The following is a 23,708-nucleotide window of genomic DNA, read 5'->3' on the forward strand; positions in this document are numbered from 1 at the left end:
TATTAATACTGCAGGCATACAAAGTTTTTGAAAGTGGAGCACCATATGAGTAACAGCAATAAGGAAAGGAAACTATAAGTTAAACTAAACTAAATAAACTAAACATGACATAACATATGCTTTGTAAGTTAATATAATTAATCTTTAGTACATTTGCCTGTTCAAATTTTAGCCATTCAGAAATTTTACTTTCTAGACTCACCAAAAAAGCACATAACATATAGAAACTGATGAAATAAATAATAGCAAAATTGCTTCCACATGTGTATTCTTCTCCAGGGTTAAAATCGGAGTCTGAATCACAACGTTTTCCTGGCATGCAAGCTAGCATGATGTCCTGCCAAGCCTCTCCTGTAGCACACCTTTAATATGGAACAAAGGAAGATAAAATAAGACAAGTAATATTGGTTCTTTTTAGCATAACATTACTATTATTGTTTTCTAGTAATGGTCCCAGACAATTTGAGTGAGTGCACAGTAGAGTCATGCTATGGCTGTTTATTTAAAAATATATTAAATATTTATGTCTATTCACATTAAAATCTTGAAAGTATAAGTACATTGATTTTATCAGTATTAATGTACTATCCTGGCGGGTTTTAGTAATTATTCTCAATGGTTGCCTTATGATGTAGTGTAATAGGAGTCCTATAGGAGTCCTAGGCTGCTTGTACATGTAACATCTAGAGCCCACATAGATTTAGGGGTTAAATGAATAAGCAGCCCAGAAATATACAGAACTCCAATTACACTATATTATTAGGCATCCATTGAGAATGGCACAATTAATGCAGGAGGTATCCTACTTCTCCTTCCATCCTATACTTCAGAGAGTCAGGGTCTAGCCAGGTTGGGTTTCTTCCTAACCTTTCCTTGTTTCATAAGCTTAAAACATTTTTTGCACATGTTGTAGTCACCTCTGAACAGTTTCTCCAAGATCATCTCTAAATTTGCTCCATCCCTTCTATTAAACAATGCCATCTTGTTAGACCAAGGACCAACTGTTATGGCACCTATCCTACGAAGCAGACTCCCCTATACTCAGTTTCCACCCTCCTGGCCTTCCAGAAGACTGTGAAGTCTTGGTTTTTTTTCTCCCAGATATTGAGGAAAAAAATATAACTTTCCAGGCAGTTAGATGAGCCTAATGTAAGTGTGGTTTGTTGAGTCTGATACTGTAATATATATAGCACTTGACTACTATTGTGTTATGAATGCTTTAATTTTTTTAACTTGTTCTGTAGGTGTTTTATTCTATTGCTTTTGTTGATGTCAATGGCTCAGAATTCATACACAAGACAGATAACTATATTAATTTTTTTTTACAAAACCAATTTTAAGAGAGTATTAGGTACAGTCTTCCTTTGTATAGGCGTCTGGGCAAACTGTGTTGTTGAAAAAAACGATGAAACATGCACCCTGGCCTTTAATATTTGTATCCCAACATTGAGTGAAGATAATGTAAGTCACATGGTTTTGTTGTGTTGTCAAAATACAGTTTTATCATTTGCTTTCCTGTGCTACTGCAGTCAGTCCCAAACAATCTACAAATTTTCTTAGTCTGAACTTGAGTCTGCTGCTTAACTAGCTTATACTATATATGTTTTAATTGTATGGTTCTACCTCTGCACTTTCTGGTCCCTGGATGGGGCTTTCCTCTCTGCTTTTCCTATGAATCTACCAGCTTTAAATGTATTGTTGATGTTCCTTGTAACCCCATTGGACAGGACAGGGATCCAGCAGCTACTGAATGTATAATCTTAACACAGACTTATCTAACTGTACCGTCATGTTATTTGGGGCTGTAAGGGAGGATATGTGGACAGTAAACGGTTAGGCTACCTAAATTGCCTTTTAGCTCTCATATGTAATTTCTACTCATATTCAATTATAGACTCTCACATTGATCTTTGGCAATTGACATTTTAATTGGAAGTTATTGCAGTGTATCTCCTGCAGTCCTTTGTCTTTTTCTGTTAGCTACTGATGACCACATAAAACATATCTACTCATGAAGTGTCTCTTTCTGCATTATGAAAAGTATCGAACGGGACAACTGTTTCAGGCTGTTTACAACGTGGTAGAAGTTTAAGGTGAATATTTTCATTTCTTTTTAAGTAAAACATTAAACATTTGAAAAATTGTAAAAATCACCAAATGATAGAAAACAAGCAAGAATCTGGCATTTCTTGCATTCTAGCTTCTTCGCTGTCATTTTTAATTCATTGGCAAACTAAATATATGTGGAATACTCAGAAGTTCCAGAAAAAGTACCATAATGATTCATCTGATGTCCCATCTTGGATTAAGGTATGTTAAATACTTCACTTGTTTATGACCTATATATTATATGTACTGTTGAAGGAACAGAAGTTTAACTTCTTATGTTAATAAAGTGTTTTTTCACAACCTACCACAAAACCATTGCACACATTTTTGAACTCTTTTTTTTTCTTCCTAGAGTTTCAAAGTACTCCACAAGTTCAAAGCACCCTTTTTCCAGGTCAACCAAGGATTGATCCATTTGGTTATAACAGGAATTGACCAACTGTTTTATTGCCCTAGCCTGATGTTATGGGCTGAGAGAAAAAGTGACCGGCCCAAAATCACCTAGCCAGCTTTCATGCCTAAGGTGGGACTAGAACACGCAGTCTCCTGGTTCCTAACTTAGTATCTTAACCACTAGACCAAACTGGATCCTTATATATTCTATGCCAGTAATAAACAAATTCTACCGGAAGAGAAGAAGCACCGCTTGGGGGAAGGTTTGAAAGTTGTTGTTCCTGTTAATTTGATTGCCATCTTTCAGAGCAACTTTGCCAAATACCTGAAAGAGAAGTAACAGCTTACCCATGGTAACCTTTTGCAATTTTGATAAGCCTAAACAGTTGATTTCCTGCAGTATTGAGTCAGATGCCTGTAATATGAAACATTTCCTATTTTTGAACCCTAATACTAATAATACTAATACTAATAATTATTATTTACTGGCACATTGATCCTTAGCCATAATTGTCAGGTTTTACAATACAGATTGGTAGTAAACCTCAGCTCTCCAGGTGTTTAATTTATTTACTTTATTCTGGATTATTTTATCTAATAAAAGACTTCTAGATACGAATCAATTGGATAAAACTCCATTATAGAGAAAAATGAAGCTATATACACATAGATTGTCCTCTGTGATATAAAGAAGTCAATACCTTTATATAGGTCTATGCTCCAGTCAAAACTGTCTACGTTTTCTTCCCACCTTTCTTAGTTAACTGATGTTTGGGTTAGCCTTAAATACATTTATATAATCTCTAAGATCCAAAACACTGTTGCCACCTTGTCACATTTGGGATTTGCATCATCTCCACCTCTATTATCTTCTCTCCTTTTGTCTCACTCATTTCCTCCTTCTGGTTGTGGGTGGAGGGTCTTTTCCTGTACTCCAGTTTAAACTGTAGATGAGCCACCCAGGGAACAGCTTAGGGTGTATTACTCTGCTTCTCTAATATTGCTCCTCAAGATGTTGAATTTGAGCACTGTAGGGCTGGCTTTATTTCTTTCATCTTTCTGTCAACCAATTGGCTTATTAGCAAGCAGCCAAAACATTAAACTTTAATTGTTTGCTGCTACCTTGTAAATGAATAGCTGTCCCATAAATTTAACATTTTTGAAAATTAATTATTCAATTGATGAATGGATGGAGTAGTTACCAGATTACTGTGCACACCTACTGGTGGAGGCTTTTTACTGGATGGAGTATTTCCTTTGGGTTGGAATTTCAAGCTTAATATGGGATTTTTCATGGTAACAACATATAGAGAGCAGCACAACACAGACCCATTCTGGTGCCCAGTATCAGGCTCATTAGGTAGAACAGGCCATAAAATCAGCTTCACACAATAACTACTTGTACTGAGATTGACTAATAAAAAATTATGAAAGCCTGATCGGGATGCATCTCCTTCTCCTTATAGTTTAGACAATTAGACCTGCCTGAGCCAATTTTAAATATTATTTGGACTTTCTAAACTTAAATCTTGGTCCAGGTTCCTGCACATCTTTATCCAGGGTTATCTTTCTTACTCTCTACATTGGTGGGCATGCATTGTAGATGCAGCAAGATTTAGAATGGCATGATTTTCTGATGGGAGTGGAATGCAGCAAAATGTAGCTGTTTAGTTGTGGCATATACTGTGAAGAAATACCCCTAAAAGTGGTTGGTGGAGCATCTTTGTCCTATGACAAACAGGCCTAGAGCAAGACTGAGTGAAAGAAGATGGTACAATTGCAAGGAGTAGGGAAGGAAACTGAAAGAAACTGGAGAAAAAGTAATGGAAAATAAAAGACTGGGCAGAAATTTTCAACCCACCAAGCAGCCTTTGGGGGCTTGCTTATAGCTTTTATACATTGTCTATGGTTTGTTTTCCCCAACCACCAAACTAAAAAAAATGCCAAATATTTCAGCACTTTGTTAAGGGGGAGATAATTTAGCTCTTCAAATTGTTTATTATATTAATCAGAAACTTTTCTGGCTCTGTAATAGATGGTATTTAAAGAAAGATCCTACTCATATTTAGTTGTGCTGATTTCAATCCTAATTCCTAATATGTATTTTTTTCTGTTGCATTACTACCATGCTATGGTTAATGATCACTAACAGTGGTGGGTTCCGGATCCCGTTGCAACCAGTATGGTGCAACGGGACCAGGCGTCCACCACATGCACGTATGTAGAACGTGCATGCGTACTTACCGCTCGCGACGCTCCAGCTGCTCGGCAGTGCATTGCACAGGCTCTGTACACTCCGTGCATGTGTATGTAAACCCTGATCAGCTCAAATACAGGTAAGGTGAGCGGGAGAGCAGGTGGGCGCTCCAGAGCACCGTACTGAAATGGCACCTGTGCTCCCAGCAGGCACCGGTACGCCCATACTGGGGCGTACCGGTTGTATCCCACCACTGATCACTAACCATTTCATTGGTTTAATCTATGACTATGTCAATTGCCATCTTATTGCCTCTTTGCAAGCTTTTACTATATAGAAAAGACTATTACAAACCTCATTTCCCATTTGTGAATGAATTAAGTAGCATTGACCGCAGTTCAGTCCAGGGGTTAAAAAAAATCCTTTAACTGCTAAATTTGTCCAGGAGTCTTAATGAAAGTGTTGGCAGCACATTAGCACATTCTCTACATACAATAAGTATTCTAACACAGATTGGCAAGAGACTCAGAAAGGGCCCGCAACTTGGGAGTCCTCCTGGATCCACAGCTAACTTTTGACCACCATCTTTCAGCTGTGACCAGGGGGGCATTTGCCCAGGTTCGCCTGGTGCACCAGTTGCGGCCCTACCTGAATCGGGAGGCCCTCACAACAGTCACTCGAGCCCTTGTGATCTCTAGGCTGGAATACTGTAATGTGCTCTACATGGGGCTGCCCTTGAAGAGCATCCGAAGACTACAGCTAGTCCAGAACGCGGCCGCGCGAGTGATCGTGGGCGCACCACGGTTCGCCCATATAACACCGATCCTCCGTGAGCTGCACTGGCTACCTGTTGGTCTCCGGGTGCACTTCAAGGTCTTACTCACCACCTATAAAGCGCTCCATGGTAGTGGATCTGGCTATTTGAGAGACCGCCTTCTGCCGATTACCTCCCTGCGCCCCATCAGATCGCATAGAGTTGGCCTCCTCCGTATCCCATCCGCCAGTCAGTGCCGACTGGCGACTACTCGGAGGAGAGCCTTCTCTGTTGCGGCTCCGACACTATGGAACAATCTCCCCGTGGAGATTCGTACCCTCACCACCGTCCAGGCCTTCCGCACAGCCCTCAAGAACTGGCTAGCCCGTCAGGCCTGGGGATAATTTGATTTTGCCCCCCCCGAATGCTGAGTGAATGTTGAGTTTTATTATCTAATTTTTACTTTGTGCACATTTCTTTTTTGTTATTGTCCCACACTTCCTTTCCCTTTGTGACTGTAAGCCGCCCTGAGTCCCCTCAGGGAAAAGGGCGGCCTATAAATAAACAAATTAAAAAAAAAAAAAAAAAAAAAAAAAAAACTGTCAATATCCCATCCCTTTATAATTGACTTTCATCATATACTTCCTCATTAGGAAAAAAATAATTTGTTTTTATTACCTGCATTCCAATAACAGCATAGATGAAAAACAACATAGCTATCAGAAGGGCAACATATGGCAGAGCCTAAAATGAAAGGAAGTTTGAAAATAATAACTTGCATCTATTTTTGAAGCTATTATGCGTGGACTATACGTTTTTCTAATTTTAATTTCTACTCATCAGAAATAAATAGACAAAGATTGGCAGGGTTACAGTTATTTAAAATGCTATCCACAGATGAAAGTATGTTGTACTAAATGACACTAATATGTTGGCTTCAATGTTGCTTGCTATTTCAGGGTAGTGACTCAACATAAAGCTGAGTCTTACTTTACTTTAAATGTTATTTTAAAATAACGTATACAGGTAATCCTTGATTTACAACAATTCATTTAGTGACACCATTCATTCAATGGCACAGGAAAAAAAAATGACTTATGAATGTTTTCACAGTTACAACCTTTGCAGCATCCCCATGATCATGTGATCAAAATTCAGGTGCTTGGCAACTGGTTCATATTTATGACCATTGCTGTGTCCCAGGGTCATGTGATCACTTTTTGCAAAGTGATAACAAGCAAAGTCAATGGGGAAACCAATTCACTTAACAACCATGTTGCTAACCTAACTGTAGTGATTTACTTACCAACTATGGCAAGAAATGTTGTAAATTGGGGCAAAACTCCCTTAACAAACTCTCACTTAACAACATAAATTTTACACTCAATTGTGGTTGCAAGTCAAGGGCTATCGGTATAGGATTAGACTTTATGGTTAATAAATGCTTTTGAAACTAGTATTCCAAATTACTAATGATTTTAATTAGTAATTTTCACCCTGTTGAACAATTAAGAACTATGATTGCATATTTCTTAATGAAGAATTAGCATTTTTGAACTAACAGCAACAGTTACGAGCCAGGTTATTATCCTTAGTCTGTAATCATGGGAACACAGAAAATATGTCTCACCAATTTCTTGTAAAAATGTTTAATCAGAACTGCAAAGAATTGGGCACAATCTAAGTGCTATGCAGATTATTATATTATTCAGATCTATACGCATAATCAGATCTTTGTTGGTATGGGGCCAAGGTACCTACAGAACTGTCTTCATCCCATCCCATCATCCCATCCCACCCAATCAGGCAGGCAGGGAATGTTACAGACCCCATCATTTAAAGAATTCTTATCGGTGGACTCTAGGAAGAGAGCTGTTGCCCGCACTTTGTGGAATATTATTCTGCAGAGGTGAGACTGACCCCCAGTTTCCTGGCCTGCCAAATAGAAGTTAAGACATGCTCTGCAGCCTTACCTGGTGAGCCCAGGGGAATATGCAGTCTTGGGGCCAGTTAGTTCCCTGAAAGCCCTCCATTTGCCTTTCAACTAATTTTAATCTCTTGTCTCCTCTTAAATTTTTAAAAATGTTTTAACTTTCATATATACTGTTTTATATTTTAACATTTTATTGTATACCACCAGTCCCTCTTTGAGAAAGCTGGGCAGTACATAAATGTAAAAAATAACTAAAAAATACCTAAAATAATATAAATATATATTCCAATCAATATAATGCAAGTTCAGTTATATATGTATATGTATCAGGGGTGGGTTTCAACCGGTTCGTGGTGGTCCCCGCGAACCAGTTGGTTGGCGAACCCGGAAGTAAGTAACTTCCGGGAACGGCGACGGGCCCACTTGCCCACCCGTGTTCCTTACCCGGTTTTGATGAGTTCTGCGCTTCCACGCATGCGCAGGACGCATACAGCGCCTGCGCAATCCTCCAGGAGCAGCTGGAGCATCGCACAGACGCTAGTACGCATGCGTGCGCTGCGCGCGTGCACGAGGACGCCGCCGGCCCCGTTCCAACCGAACCGGTTGGAACGGGGCGAGAAACCCACCCCTGATATGTATGCATACCCATGCACACGTACACACAAAAGCACACAGAACAGAGAGACACAGAGATATTGAACATCCTGATAATACACATCACCATTGTTTATAATGCGTTTCCCTCTGGATCACCGTGCAATACCTAATACATTGCATTTTGACTCGAAAAAAGCAATTCTTTTAAATGTTACGCATACCTGAAATGACTTAATAAATGTCCACAATAAAGTTCGGATTCCTTCTCCCCTGCTGAGGAGCTTCACTAATCGCATAACTCGGAACAGACGGAAAAATGTGATGGAGATTCTAGCACTGTCTTCACTGTTCTATAGGGTATTATACAGAAATCAAACCATGTAAAAAGCAGAATACAGAACAATTCGGGAGAAAAGAAAAAAACAATAACAAATGCAAAGGTGAAAGAACTAAGGTTGGAATATGTGTCTCTGGGTCCTTTTCCATTTTATAAGTATGAGGTGACAGGAAAAAAATTACATGCTGGTACACAAAATCCGTACAAATGCTTCACTCATCACATGCATTTCCATGCTTTCGACATTGTTAATAGGGTCAAGTTGAATTTTCCTGTAGTACGGTTTGATAGGTACACTGACAACAAAATCAATCACTGCATACATTTTTGTAGGACAAATACAAAAAAAAAAAAAAAACCAGTGGAGGAAAAAATAATAAAAAGAATAAACTTGAAGTAGATGTACAATCACTGGGGTTAGTTTGCTATCTTACCCCAGATTCATCAGTTGTGACAGTTTCACTTGGCTTTGGCTTTAAAAAATTAAGAACATTATGTATTAAAATCAAAGTAAAGATGCTGAAAAATAGTTCTACTTGGCAATACTGCGAAGAGGGGAAAAAAGAATTCAAATTAAAGTTTCATAATATGATGTCGATTACGAAAAAAAAATCCTTTTCACCTATGCCTTCATTAGTCATTTACATTACTGACAGAACTGTTCAAAATGTGATGTTCCACTATACTAAAATACACTTTGTTATTATTAAATTATATCTGACCTTGGTTGACTATCATGATAGGCCTCCCTCTAAATCATCTTTCTCCCAAATGATGTCTTCCATATCTGCTGGGATCACAGCTGCCCAATTTCTTACCACATTTGTGTAATTTTCAGAGTCCCAACGCATTTGGAAACTCTCAGGTAGGGGAAAGATCTATTGATCCACTAGTCTTCAATTTGTGAGTAGTTATCCTGGTAGAAGTAACACCATCACAATTTTTTTTAAAGGGTGAGAAGTTGTAAAGAGAGGAACAGAGAAAGTGAAATAGAAAAGAATGGTGCCTCTCTATATAAATTATTGTCCCTTTTACTATAAAACTCAGAGGTATTTGAAACTTGTTATTTTGTATTTTATATTTGAACTCTAATACTATTGTTTTGGTTATCATAATGCTTTATTTATTTATTTATTTATTATTTATTTATTTATTATCAAAATTTATATGCCGCCCAATCCCGAAGAACTCCGGGCGGCTTACAAAAAAAAGAGAGAGAAAAAAAAAGACAGTTTAAAATCACAACACCACATACATTCATTCTAATCGGGTCTGGACATCAACAATTAGGTCAACAGCCCCAGGCCTGCCGGAACAGCCAGGATTTGACAAAGGGCTATTAAGTTATTCACAGACTGTGGATATTCCATAGAATGGTGAATTTACAAGTAGGGATATGGTCTAAGATGAATACTTGGCATTCTGTCTGAACAAAACAACACTGTGTTGGCAACTTTAAAAGAACACCTAAATTTAGATGGATGATAATTCATGATTTATAAAGAGTTATGCTTCAGTTTTCATTATTATTCTGATTTTTTCCATAGTGCAGAGTTCTAAATGCTTATCAACTTCAGATAAGCATCCCTATTTTACAGTCTATCCTTGCCTTTGCGCCCTTTAGATATGATGAAATTGCAAAGACCCAAATTCAGTCCGGGAATTGTGCATTTTGCAATCCAGGTAATTTTGTAGGGTATGAAGTTGGAGAAAGTTAATCTATATTATCCTATAAGAACATTTTTCAAGAGCAGTATAAGTTGTTCTATGTTTAACAGCAAATTAAACGAAGAAAATAAAATTGCATATTGCCATAGTACAGATGTACTGCTGGAAATAACGTTCTGGGATAATAAGGCTAATAGCACTTATTATTCATGGGGGCTTTCCATTCTCTGTGGAGTTCAAATTACTACCTGATTGAGAACAAATGATAAAAGGTTGCTTTAACATCCTGAACATTTGATTGGTTCCTGGGGGCAGCAGAAGAGTACTGGATTATAGATGTCTTTGACTTGATTTTTAAAAAAAGCTTTTCTCACATTCTTAGAAGAAAGAGTACACTGTTGCTCTACCATTACTTGAGAGCAAATGTGATTTTCTTGCACCGAGAGATATAAATATATATAGACCACAGTTTGAGACAATTGCAATAGTAGTAAAGGTAAAAACCAAGAGATAGTGAGAGAAATTCCCAGATCTCTGCTTCATATGGCCAGCCATCTGAATATAAACTGTTATAGCAATGAAGTTACAATTGGAAGACATGCTAATTAATACTGGCTAATGTATATAAGGTACAGACTCTTAATATATAGACTTGCTAAGAAAATGGACTATTCGGTCCTTACTTTATTAAAACATTTTACCAGATCACTTTGTAATCTGACTGCATAAATTTTTAAGTACCTATGTATGTCCACTGAAAATTATTTGGCATACCCCACAGGCAAGCAATACTTACATGGAATTACTGTTACATGCTTACTGTTTGATCATTTGGGGGTGTTTGATTATTTGGGGGTTGTTTTTAGACAACAAACCTGAATATTAATGCATGTTTTCTCAGAATAATCATTTTATATACAGTGGAGATTAGACAATTTTCTTTCTTGACAAAGGTATTATCAGGAGTCTAGTAGCACCTTTTCAGACTAACAGTTTTTATTAAAAGGCTTAAGCTTTTGTGAGGTGTCTCTTCTGATTTCTGCTACCATCAATTGAAAAGGTAAATGTTCCCCTTGCACATATGATATGTGCTAGTTGTTTCCAACTCTAGGGGGCAGTGCTCATCTCCGTCTCAAAGCTAAAGAGCCAGCGCTGTCTGAAGATGTCTCTGTGGTCATATGTCCACCATGACTAAACATCGAAGGGGCATGGAACGCTGTTACTTTCCCACCAAAGGTGGCCCCTATTTTTCTACTTGCATTTTTACATGCTTTCAAACTGCTAGGTTGGCAGAAGCTGGGTAACAGGAGCTCACTCCATTACGTGGCACTAGAGATTTGAACCACCGAACTGCCGACCTTTCTGATCGACAAGCTCAGTGTCTTAGCCACTGAGCCACCGTGTCTCTTCATCATCAGCTAACATGGCTCTAATTTTATTATGTCTTTAAAATAGTGGTTCTCAAACTGTTATTCATCAGAGATGCCCTTTAAATATATTTTGTGGCCATGGACAATGGCCCCAGACCCCCAAAAACCTAACTCAAGATTTAAATCATAAATTTATTTAAGCCTTCACGACTCCCTGTGTCAACATCACATGTCCCCAGGGGACCATGGACCACAGGTTTAAAAGACTGAATGCACCTGAAGTGTGAGGAGCTCTAACCTGGATTTTATTTGAATGTCTAAATATGTCTCCAAGGACTATTTCACAATTTTTGTTGCATTTGCATTTTGCATTATATTGTGTATATTAACATCTCAGTCTACAGTTTTACAGATCAATATGCTGTCCTTTTATGTGAATTTTAAGTCTTTGTAACCTATTTTTAGAAACAAAACAAATATGACATATCTTTTACACTTATTTTGCCTACGCAAAAGGCATGAAAGATGTTTAGAAATAAAATAAGGAGGAATGGTTACTTTTGCCTGCTATGTATTTTTTACACTTTAAGCTATAAAATATTAGTCTGTTACAGAGGTGGGTTCCTACCAGTTCGCACCTATTCGGTAGAACCAGTTCGTCAAATCTACCGAACCATTAGAAGAGGTTCCACCAGTGGACCCGGAAAGCAGGCCACACCTACAGAAGAGGTTCCAAATTTTTTTGAAACCCACCACTGGTCATTGGATATGATTATTCTACACTATCATGCTCATATTTATAAAACTCAGTGCCTCTGTGAAAGGTAAGGATGACTACTGCGTTTGTGGTGCAATCAGAACTTTGCGTGTGTTGAAGTTGTTTTAACGCAAACCAAAGATGCCTTTTAAAAAACAAGTTTGCATCATATTCTTATGCATGCCAGTGCTGTGTGTGAGGTAATTTAAGGTGGTTCTGACAAGTGTTGTCGGCATCTTCATATCCGGTCACATGGGCGGCAAGCCACTCCCATCCGGTCACATGGGTGGCAAGCCACTCCCACAAAGGAGGCCACACCCACAGAGTAGGTTCCAACAATTTTTGAAACCCACCACTGGTCTGTTATTATTGGGGAGAATAGTGTGATATCATGAACATGCTATTTATTTGTCAAGGGTAAGGAGTGCTATTATCTAACTTCCACATTTACGGGTATCAATTTGATAATGGGTGTCAATTTGAGTTCTAATGAAACAGCTTGTATCTGTTGATATTAGTAATGCTGTAGCCTGTTTTCACAAGATAGCTGTAGCTGCCAAAAGTAACAAATTTACTAAAATAATTTTAGGTTTTTTTACCTGCTGGATTTATAAATGTCATATATTTTGTAACACCACTGAATTGCAAGATATATACATTTATTTATTTAGATAGATGGATGGATGGATGGATGGATGGATGGATGGATAGATGATAGATAGATAGATAGATAGATAGATAGATAGATAGATAGATAGATAGATAGATAGATAGATAGATAGATAATATGTCTATAGGTAGAGATCCACCCTTTAAAAAATTAAAATACATAAACAACTTCTTTGCCAATCTTGTGTCTTATTTTACTTTTGATTGCATGTATCTATTTGTAGTTTTTTTTTAAAGTTTCATATCTGGATGAATTTAAAAACTTTTTCTAGTTTCTTTGAATACATGATTTATGTCTCTCAGCTTACAGACATCTTTGGAATAGGAAATGCAGGCACATATGAAAAATATCAAGAAGGCAGTTCCAAGCATGTAATCAAAACACTCTTATTTTTTCTGCCAGTTGTGAATGCTTTAAAGGGGACAAGATTTTCTGCCCTCTTGCCCTGCCTGAATGCACTCGGGGGAGACAGTTGCGCAGTGGTTAAATGCAGCACTGCAGGCTACTTCAGCTGACTGCAGTTCTGCAGTTCGGCTGTTCAAATCTCACCGGCTCAGGGTTGACTCAGCCTTCCATCCTTCCGAGGTGGGTAAAATGAGGACCCGGATTGTTGTTGGGGGCAATATGTTGACTCTGTAAACCGCTTAGAGAGGGCTGAAAGCCCTATGAAGCGGTATATAAGTCTAACTGCTATTGCTATTACTATTGCTATATAAATTAAATACATAATCACAAAATAATTTTGAAAAGTGGTCCAAAATTTTTAAAGCTAAATAAATCTTGTGCAGAACTGCCTCAAAATATAGCCGTACTTGAAAGGCCTCAGCAGAGAAATAGCTCACCTAATGGAATCACTGATTCCACAATTTAACTTCTTACTCCTACTCCTAAATTTCAGATGAAATCTTCCTTCCTGTAATTGTAGCCCATGAGATATTGTCATGTGCTTAGTGCAGAAGAACAACATTGGAAACAAATATAAAGCTTTAGTTTTTAAAACATGTCAATATTCCTTGATGTTCCACATTGCTCAGACTGCATGCTGAATAAAGAATTTATCATTACATTTTAGGAAGGACATACGTAAAGTGGAACATGTCCAAAAGAAAGAAATCAAGGATGATATAAGAAACCAGGGAGGAAATCAAAGGGTTGCTATATAGAAAACAGGTCTATGTGTTTGGAACAACAGTCAATCATTCACCTTGAAATACCATCACCCAATGGTAACCAAGGAAGAAAGAGAAATGAGATACAACAAGAGGATGCTTCTTGGTCCTGATCAAATGATATGCATACTTTGGGATTGTGGTTACTTGCAACCCCATGTAAGGGGAAAAAATCTGATTTTATTGGCAATGATGAGCTTTCCTTTTATTCTTACTTGACAAGGATCATATCTCACAGAAAACATCCCTCCATGCTTTATGAAGGGTTGGTAATCCATAACTCAAAGTAAATACTATTGAATACATAAATATAATCCTTCTCTTTCTTCCATATATCTTGATTTTAAAGTTTGTTCTGTTGAATCAGACAGTGTAAACAAACAATGGACATATTTTAAAATAGCCATCCAAACTATTTCTCAGCCTGACATAAGTTCTTATAAAGACAAGTATGTCCATAGTGATTTTTCCAAAACACTTGACTTCTTTTTCCCAAATGAGAAGACTAACTAATTGCTAATACTAGTTTTGGAAATCTGGCACAACCACAGCTATTTGACTGTCCAAGAATAAAACAGAGACAGTATAAAATATATTTTTGAATTGTTTATTATACTTTTTAACTTCAGAATGTAAATTTCACAAAAAACTCACTACTGAAAGCCTGTAATATATAATCCAGAATGAATCATCTAGATCAGTGTTTTTCAACCATGACACTTTAAATCCTGTGGATGTCAACTCCCAGAATACCTCAGTCAGATATACTATGAATTCTGGGAGTTGAAGTCCATAGGTCTTAAAGTGGCTAAGGTTGAGAAACACTGATTTAGGTAACTAGAGCTCTCTCTTAAAAATAAAATAAACATGAAAACTAGTGTCAGTGCCACTAGATAAACCAGAGTAGGAAATTACAAGAAGACTAAAAGTACTTTAGTGAGATTGGCTGCAACAATAGAATCTTGCAAGTCTGATTGTGCTGTATCTTCTCTTCTTCTTTATAGTTCAGTGAGTTAGGGAGGCTGCTGAGAAGCTTCTGAATCTTATCTAGCTGTTGTGTTTCTGCCAATGTAACCCTTTTCACACACCTCGGTCAAAGCCATTTCGTTACTCTTTATGGCCAGTTAACAGAAAATCATTATTGCTTGATAAATTAAATCAAAGAAGCAATTGTCTCAAATAAACATGAGGCATACAGTATGTCCTTAATAGATCAATGACACAAAACCACTTTGCTTAACCACCACAATTAGACCAGAAACTATGGTCACTTAACTGCCACAGTCATTAAGCGGAAAAACATGTGTCTGTGACTAGCTTAAGACCTTATTTCCCATTTGTGAACCACCATGGTCATTAAGCAAAATACCACAACTGAGACTTCCTCCTTATCTAGTAACTCTTTTGTCATAAGCATAAGCCAATTGCAAAGAGAAGTCCATAGTGATGGGATGCTGCAATGCTCATAAATGTGAGCATTGCTCATTAAGCATTTTTTTTCATTAATGTGACTTTGAACAGTTGCTAAATAAGGCAGTCAGTGACCGAGGGCTACCTGTACTTTTTCTTCAAAGTTTCAAAGTTTAATAGCATTTGTATGCCGCCCAATCCCGTGGGACTCCGGGCGGCTAACAATACAAATCAAAAAGAATTATGAATTACTTCGTATTATGTTCCAATGAAATCAGGGAAGAATGCCTGCCTGAATTCTTTTTAATACTACCTTGCTTCCCAGAACTTAAGGAAAGTTTCAGCCCTTTTTAGAATGGTTCTTGCTTATTTCCTTCATGGTCATCACTAGGTCAGTATATTCTGGAGAAGCTATAATAAGGTGAAATAAAAAGCTCTTTGTTTGCCAGCTTTTGTACAGACACAGGTTTTTTTTTAAATGTAAGCATACTTCCTAAGGGCAACTGAAAGTATTTGAAGGATTTATATCAACTGTCCGCATGCCAAATAGATAATCACAATAACTCTTCAATATATTCCATCAGTTCTGCAGCCAGAATCTGAATCTCTTGTCTGAGTATCTCTTTTAAGAGCAGGATACAAAACTTCAAGGATTTTGAGTTTAATACAGGATTAATTTGAACCAATCACAATATTTCAGTCACATCTCTTCTTTACAGTATGGCAATAAAATAGTAAAAGAAAGTTTATTCCCACAATTCTGAGTTCTTTGGGGAAAAAACATAGTGATAAAAATATAATACACAAATGGTAGCCACACACTATGAAATGTAGACATGTACAACACTGAGTTCAGAAACAAATCCCTGGTCTTCTTGTGTCAAGAAGCAAGCAGGAAAAAAAAAGAATTCAAACTTCTCAAGATGATCTACCCTTGTTCAACAAATCTGCTAGTTTATTTGTGCAAATCAGAAGCCATATTAGCATGTCTCCAAATCCAGATATAGTTGAGTGCTACTCAACTATGAATTTGCTAAAGGAAATTTCAGGTACTATTGGATTAAGAATGAAGCAAGATGAAACTAAATAGCTTATCCAAAATTGTATCTATACCAAGACCATTCCTGGTATACAAACTTAATAGTGTGAATTTGTCAATTCACAGTTAGATTTTAAGATTAGATTTAGAAAAGTATTCTTATAAGTAATTTGGAGCTTGCTAAGTATTCCTTTCCGCTGGACAAATGGTATTGAGAGATTATAAATAATTGGATATAGATTAGTAACATAAAAACATCTATGTTGAAAAGCTTACAGCTGAGCTTTACACTCTAATTTTAAGCAAGCTCTCCTGTATCAATAAAATTTATAATTCTACTTATAAAATGTATTTATAGAATTTGTAAGGCCATTTATAAAATATGATTATTAAAATTTGGATAATATATACTTTTATCATTTTTTTCTGTTTGTAGTACAACCTAATTTTCTTCGCCTTCTTCCACTTTGGTCCCCTGTCCCAAATATAGCTCTCTGCTAATGATGCAGATATCTCATGGACAGCAAAATGAATCAGATCTATGCAACTTGTGACCCATCAAAGAGGTCACTCATTGTGCTTGAGGACACTTATGTCGTGCAGTTGTGACCATATGGTCTTTTGAATGTGATATCTCAATTTCCATTAGAAATCTTTGTCATAGGAATATGTGACTAGAATTCATGATTCCTGTTTTAATTGGGGGGCATATTCTACAGGTATTACTGTACGAACGATAGAACTCCAGTTTTGATACAAGGCATAAAAATCCATTTCTTAATAGAAGGCAAAAGGATGTATAACTCTTCCAACTACTCTTTTCTACCCTGATGCTAAATGGTCAGCCGTTACTTTGTATGGGGAGAATAGGGTTACTTACATTAACTTCGGTTATAGCAATATCAACGACGCTACCAACAACAATTAAGGCATCAAAAGTGTTCCATGCATCAGTGAAATAGTGCTGTTAGGACAAGCATTCAGTAGCACGAGAAAACAGAAACAGAAAAGAAAGAGAAGAAAAGGACAGTGTTATAACACAGAAACACAATGTACCAGTACTGCATCTTTCCATCTCAAATCTGAGAAAACGGGAAGCAAACTATGAATTATGTCTGTCCTGCATCTGGAGTTAACAACATATCCAAAGTTCTGTGACTTGTCCAAATAACATAATAAAAGGGGGAAGGGAAAACAGAGAGAAAGAAAGATCTGGGGGAAGGAGAAAGAAAAAGAGAGAGAGAAAAAAACAGCACAGTGGGATTGCGGGTGTTTGCCGGGAAATACTCACATCGGCTTCACTGAGAACGATGTCTACTATGCTGCCAAGAACGACGAGGGAGTCAAACGAGTTCCAGGCATCACTAAAATAGCCCTGAACAGAGCAGGCAGGGTGCAAATGTTTGTAATTACATATGAAATGTCAGAATATTTGCATACTTCTGTTTAACTTTTTCATAAACAGAAATTACGTCAAACAAAAATGTTGTGGCCTTATGAGAAGAGAATAAACAATATTGCCTACTGAAGAGAAAGGCTTATATGTGACATGATACCACTGCCATATGCCAACAGAGTTCTGCAGCAGATGGTTTATGTTGTAAATATGGACACAGGGTACTGGCAGTATGAGCAAAGCATATCTGCACTCCACACTGTTCCAATGAGGCTTCACTACGAATTAACATCAACTTCTAAAGTAGTTATAGTTATGGATGAGAAGTACCACAAGCCCTGCCCAACTGATGTTGCCCGAGGACACCAGTTTGCCACCTCAAGGTTAAACTGTTGGGATACTCATGGACACCTGATAAGCCTCACTCACAAGTAACTTTTCACTGTCCAAATGCATCTTTCCTAACATATACTGGAAGAATGGCTGCCTGTGTAAAATCCTGGTGGGCAGGACAATTCAGAGGAGAATATTAAAATCTAAATATAATTTCATGCTTCTATGTAGTGTCCAATAAGTGCCCTGTGTGGAGAATTAGGTTTTAAACAGAATCACTCCAAATCTTACCACGTAGATAGGATCACAATGGCTTACACAGTGCCAGACCATTTTCCATCAGAGTATGCTTTTTAAAACCTTGGCTGTGTTCACATGGCATGCTTAACTCATCATTGGTAGAGTTAATGATTAGTATGCTGTGAGAACACTTATGCTCAGCCATAGGTTAGAAAGGGGTAGTTTTAACCTAAAATATAGCCAGGATAGTTGGAATTTGCCAACAGTTTCAAAGACAGTTTTGTAGTAGCTGAGCATCCTACAAGGCTGCACTTTGGGTAGAAACAGTTTGAGTCAGTTATGTGATATGAACTGATACCTCGTCTAGCAGTCTTGAAAGGTTTCCAAAAGGGAAAATTCTCCAGATCTATTCAGAAGGGCTAAGGATTAAACTACAGATCTTCTGCCTGAAAGCAAGTATTCTAGCACTAAAGTATGATCCTTCTGATATTGGGTATGATTAATAATGCCCAAAATGAATTAAACATTGAACAAAGTCACTTTGACATACAATGTAAGAAATTATAAAGATAACTATGAAACTAATGGGCAACACACAGATCAGTGTGGCAGTTTAAATGAGCTTCTATGACTCTTTTAAAAAATAAAATTCTCTGGGCACTCCGAAATGCTTGCCAATCCTTAACCGGAAAATATTTGAACGCCCCCCCCCATCTTACTAAGTCACTATAAGATTATTGGAATTTTAAACTGCATGTCACATATTAATCAATCAAGGTACACCTTTCCCATGCTCAATATTGTTTTCAGCAATGTATAGGGGCAAAGCAAGCAAATACAAATAAGAACACAAGTGAAAGAAATTGAGATGATTCTGGAAAAGGGAAAAATGCAATATATGGACAAGTCACAGCAAGTAAACTCGCATCACACATCTCATAATCTTCATCACTGCAATAACCAAAGATGAAATTACTTACTAGGTATCTTTTCTTTTTTGGCACACAAATCTGATACAAAATGGCAAGGGAAAATAATTCCATATTTAGTTACAGAATGCTTGGTTTTCACGACCTCATGTACTTTGCAAATAATTTATGGTATTCAGGTTTTTTAAAATTTGAAAACAAGTAGTGGGATGGCTTGTAGCATAAAGCATGGTGTTGTCCCCCACTCCCTCATTGGTAAGTTGCAGGGCTAAACCCCTGATGACTTCTGTGAACTGAACATGCCCATCTGGAAAGGAATTCCTAAGTTCAAGTAGCTACTGACAAAGTTGAGTCTCTTGGCTCAACAGACATTCTGATTCCATAGATGGCCTTCTATGGAAGAGCCTGTCTTCTAATGGAGGTTCATCTCCACTCAGCATGTGGATACTGGAAAACCAGATTTTCATCAGTTATGAGAGATGACATGGTTTTACTCCTAGTTCAAAGTATAATTGACTCCATGATGAATGGCAGAAGCGACTATGCATCTACAAAGCCTGGGGTCAGATTGGATCCATAACCAAAATAAAAATCTGATAATGGCTTGAATCCAAATTGTTATTTCTGAATAATACCTGAGAACGTTAAACTACTGAATGGGGGGGGGGGAGTCACGTTAAATTTATGGAGTCCATTTGCTTATTTGCAAACTGTTCATAAGCTACACTGCTTCCAAAATGTGTCAGTGCCCACCTACAAACATATGTCACTTCTATTTGCCCAAATTATATTTTAAAAATCTCTGAAATGTGTGACATAAGGACACTGCCTGTTTTGTGTTATAGTACTATAATGGTTAAACATGCCATCAATATGTTTGGGAGTGTAATGTATGTTTAGAACTATCAGAAAAAAATAGTGGATTTATAACATTAATATGTTCCTTATTTATATATTACCAGCAATATTTTTTTTAAAAAAAATGTTTCTACATTTTATTTCCTGCAGTTGCATAAACACTGTTATCAGATTTAAGATTTCTGGTGAAGATACTGTATTTCTCATAATTAACCATGAAAAACTTACATTTACCTACCTATGTGTGCTAATTTAAACATAGATACTTGCAAATTAAAACAAGCAACTAAAAAAGAAGTGCTAATTAAATCCTACTTAATCTCTTACCTTCGGTTTAAATGCAATGAGTTTCAGAACCATTTCAACAGTAAACACTGCAGTAAACACCATATTCAAAATATCCATTGCATCATTAAAAAGTTTAGACTGTCCATAGTGCTATGAATAAAACAAATGAGAAAATTATTAATATAACTAAATATTTTTACAGGCAATCAAAATAAACAAAACAATACATCTCTAACACTCTAATGCAAATCTTGTACTAAAAAAGATTAATATGAAATCCTATGTTGTTAATACTTCACAAGGAAAAGTTTGGAAGGTGCAGCATAAAGACTAAAACCCAGGAAATGGTGTGTTCTGGTCCCTCCTTAGGCACAAAAGCTAGCTGTGTGGCTTTGGACCGGTCATTCTCTCTCAGCCCAATCCACCTCACAGGGTTGTTATTGTGGGGAAAATAGGAGGAGGAAAGTGTATTAGCTATGTTTGCCACTTTGAGTTATTTATAAAAAACTAGCTGATAACTCAGCGTTGCCTGGATATTTATTTATAGGGGGGGAAATGTCCAGACCAAACATAATTTCTAATATTGGATTTTTCCCCATACTAGAGTGATCCCCTTTGTGAAGTACTGTGAAGCCATTACCATGGCAACTCCACTGCACTGTACAGTAGCCATTTTACAGCAGTACAGTAGAAGTCATTTTAAGGCACAACAGGCTGTATCTTAACAGAACACTCACCCCTAGGTGAGGGTGCTAGGGGTGTCTTACCCCAACAGTATTTTTTTCCAGAGGGTAAGTCATCTGTATACCAAATTTGGTTGAAATTGCTTGAGGCGTTCCAGAGTTATGGTGGAACATACACGTGCACACGCGCGCGCACACACACTCTTTTATATATAGAGATAATAAAAATGAAATTAAATATAAATAAATAAACAAACATGGCAGTCTCTTATTGCCTAGCTACAAATAGCATTTATTTGTTGTCTCTTTCTAAATTTACTGTGAAATAATATACTGACATCAAAGTAAATTTTGTTCCCTATAACAAGATATTATTTCTCCCAATATTAGGAAATAATTGTTCTCAACGTTTATTGTCAACCTTCCCTTTATCTAAAAATACCCTTTTTTCTAAATCCAATATCAAAATCAATGATATCAATGATATTAAATATGATAATGCAATTAAGTTTACTCTTAAGTAAGATTTTTAAGCAATTCTCAAAAGCTAGCTTAACATCAAGTCAGGATTTCTTTTAATCAAATCATGTTACTTGTCAAAAGAAAACACAATGCCCAGTAAAGCATGTAAATTCAGGTAAAATCAGTAAAAAGCAACTGACTAGCTTTGATCAGTGTTAAACTGGAAGCTGTCAACTGGCTGGATTCATTTTTTTTTTATTATTTTGGCTTGTGGAATAAGCCAGAGTGGCTTGATCCATCTGTAACTCCAATCCATAAGCAATGGCTTACAAACCACAGTGGCTGGGTTCATTAATGCCTGTAGCAAGCCAAGATGAGACAAAATTACTAAAGGGTGCACTATGACATCACAATATAAGCACTACCTTTTCATTCTGCAGTAAGATTGCAGACAAGTACAGCACTGGTGGGTTCCGGATCCCAGTGCAACCGGTTTGTTGCAATGGGGCTGGGCGCCCAGCAAATGAACGTGTGCAGCGTGCGCATGGGTACTTACCGCCCACGACACTCCGCAACACCTCCGTGACGCTCCAGCTGCTCTGTGGAGCGTCACGCAGGCGCCATATGCTCCATGCGCGTACACGGAAGCCCAGAAAACTTCAAATACCAGTAAAGAGCACGGGCGGGCGGGCCCTCTGGAGCACCATACCAGAATGGTACCTGGTGCTCCTGGCAGGCACCGGTATGCCTGTACCAGAGCGTACCAGTTGTAACCCACTACTGAAGTACAGGTAGCCTTTCACTTACATCACAATTGGGCCCAACATTTCTGTTGCTAAGTGAGACAGTTACTCGGTGAGTTTTGCCCCGCTTTATGACCTTTCTTGCCACAGTTGTTAAGTGAATCACTGAAATTGTTAAATTAGGAACATAATTGTTAAATAAATGTGGCTTCCATGCTTGTCAGGAGGTTGCAAAAGGGGATCATGTGATCCTAGAACACTGTTTCTGTCATGAGTCAGTTGCCAAGTGTCTGAATTTTGATCATGTGACCGTGGGGATGCTGCAATGGTCATAAGTGTGAAAATTGGTCATAAGTCACCTTTTCAGTGCTGTTGTAACATTGAGCAATCACTAAATGAAATATTGTAAATCAAGGATTACCAGTATGAAAAAGTACAGGTTTGGGGTTATGACATTGTAATATTCATTTCAGTGGTCATTCCCCTTGTTCACTGATTGATAGGTTCACAGACATTCTAACCCTAAAGCCAATATGATAGCTTAGTGTGAATTATGAACCCAGACTGTGTAAAGATTAAGCATTTGTTCAAGGAATAGTTGAAGGGAAGAAGCACAGAACTAAAACATATCAAGAACTAAAGAGACTAAAACATATCAAGAATGGTTGCAGGAACTGGGTATGTCTAGTTTAATGAAAAGAAGGACTAGGGGAGACATGATAGCAGTGTTCCAATATCTCAGGGGTTGCCACAAAGAAGAGGGAGTCAAACCATTCTCCAAAGCACCTGAGTGTAGAACAAGAAGCAATGGGTGGAAATTAATCAAGGAGAGAAGCAACTTGGAACTGAGGAGAAATTTCCTGACAGTTAGAACAATTAATCAGTGGAACAGCTTGCCTCCAGAAGTTGTGAATGCCCCAACACTGGAAGTCTTTAAGAAGATGTTGGATAGTCCTTTGTATGAAACGGTATAGGGTTTCCTGCCTAGGCAGGGGGTTGGACTAGAAGACCTCCAGGGTCCCTTCCAACTCTGGTATTGTATTGTGTTGTATTGCATTATTGTATTGTATTGTATTTATTGTGTTGTGTTGTGTTGCATTGTTGTATTGTATTGTATTTATTGTATTGTATTGTATTGTATTAAATGCCTGCTTCATATACAAGGATTAAATATATGCAACTGCTGTTACATAGGCAAATTTAGAAAGTCCTCATTACTCAGGTTTGTAATTTTGCTTCCATTGTTCTTGTGCAAAAGGTTTCTCATTTCAATTAAATATCCAATTCTGAATTCTAAAGAATGAAAGCAAGAAAGTTTTTTTGGAAGTATTTTATTTATTTATTTAATAAATAATCCCTTATGAAACAGACTT

General features: G+C 37.4%; 1 protein-coding gene across 1 annotated transcript in view; it reads right to left on the minus strand.

The window, feature by feature from the left end:
- CACNA1D (calcium voltage-gated channel subunit alpha1 D) overlaps nt 1-23,708 on the minus strand; it is a 148,733-nt gene that overhangs the window by 52,048 nt on the left and 72,977 nt on the right. Inside the window, exons 27-33 of the mRNA XM_087708217.1 lie at nt 20,487-20,597; nt 17,284-17,367; nt 8,755-8,793; nt 8,205-8,333; nt 6,132-6,197; nt 2,736-2,827; nt 203-362 (exon numbers count right to left, since the gene is read on the minus strand). Coding sequence (XP_087564343.1) covers nt 203-362; nt 2,736-2,827; nt 6,132-6,197; nt 8,205-8,333; nt 8,755-8,793; nt 17,284-17,367; nt 20,487-20,597 — 681 coding nt within the window. The remainder of the gene's footprint in view (nt 1-202; nt 363-2,735; nt 2,828-6,131; nt 6,198-8,204; nt 8,334-8,754; nt 8,794-17,283; nt 17,368-20,486; nt 20,598-23,708) is intronic.

This window comes from Thamnophis sirtalis, unplaced genomic scaffold (genome assembly GCF_051295495.1).
Source record: "Thamnophis sirtalis isolate CommonGarterSnake01/CBP01778 unplaced genomic scaffold, rThaSir2_p1.2 scaffold_3, whole genome shotgun sequence".
NCBI classification, from domain to species: domain Eukaryota; kingdom Metazoa; phylum Chordata; class Lepidosauria; order Squamata; family Natricidae; genus Thamnophis; species Thamnophis sirtalis.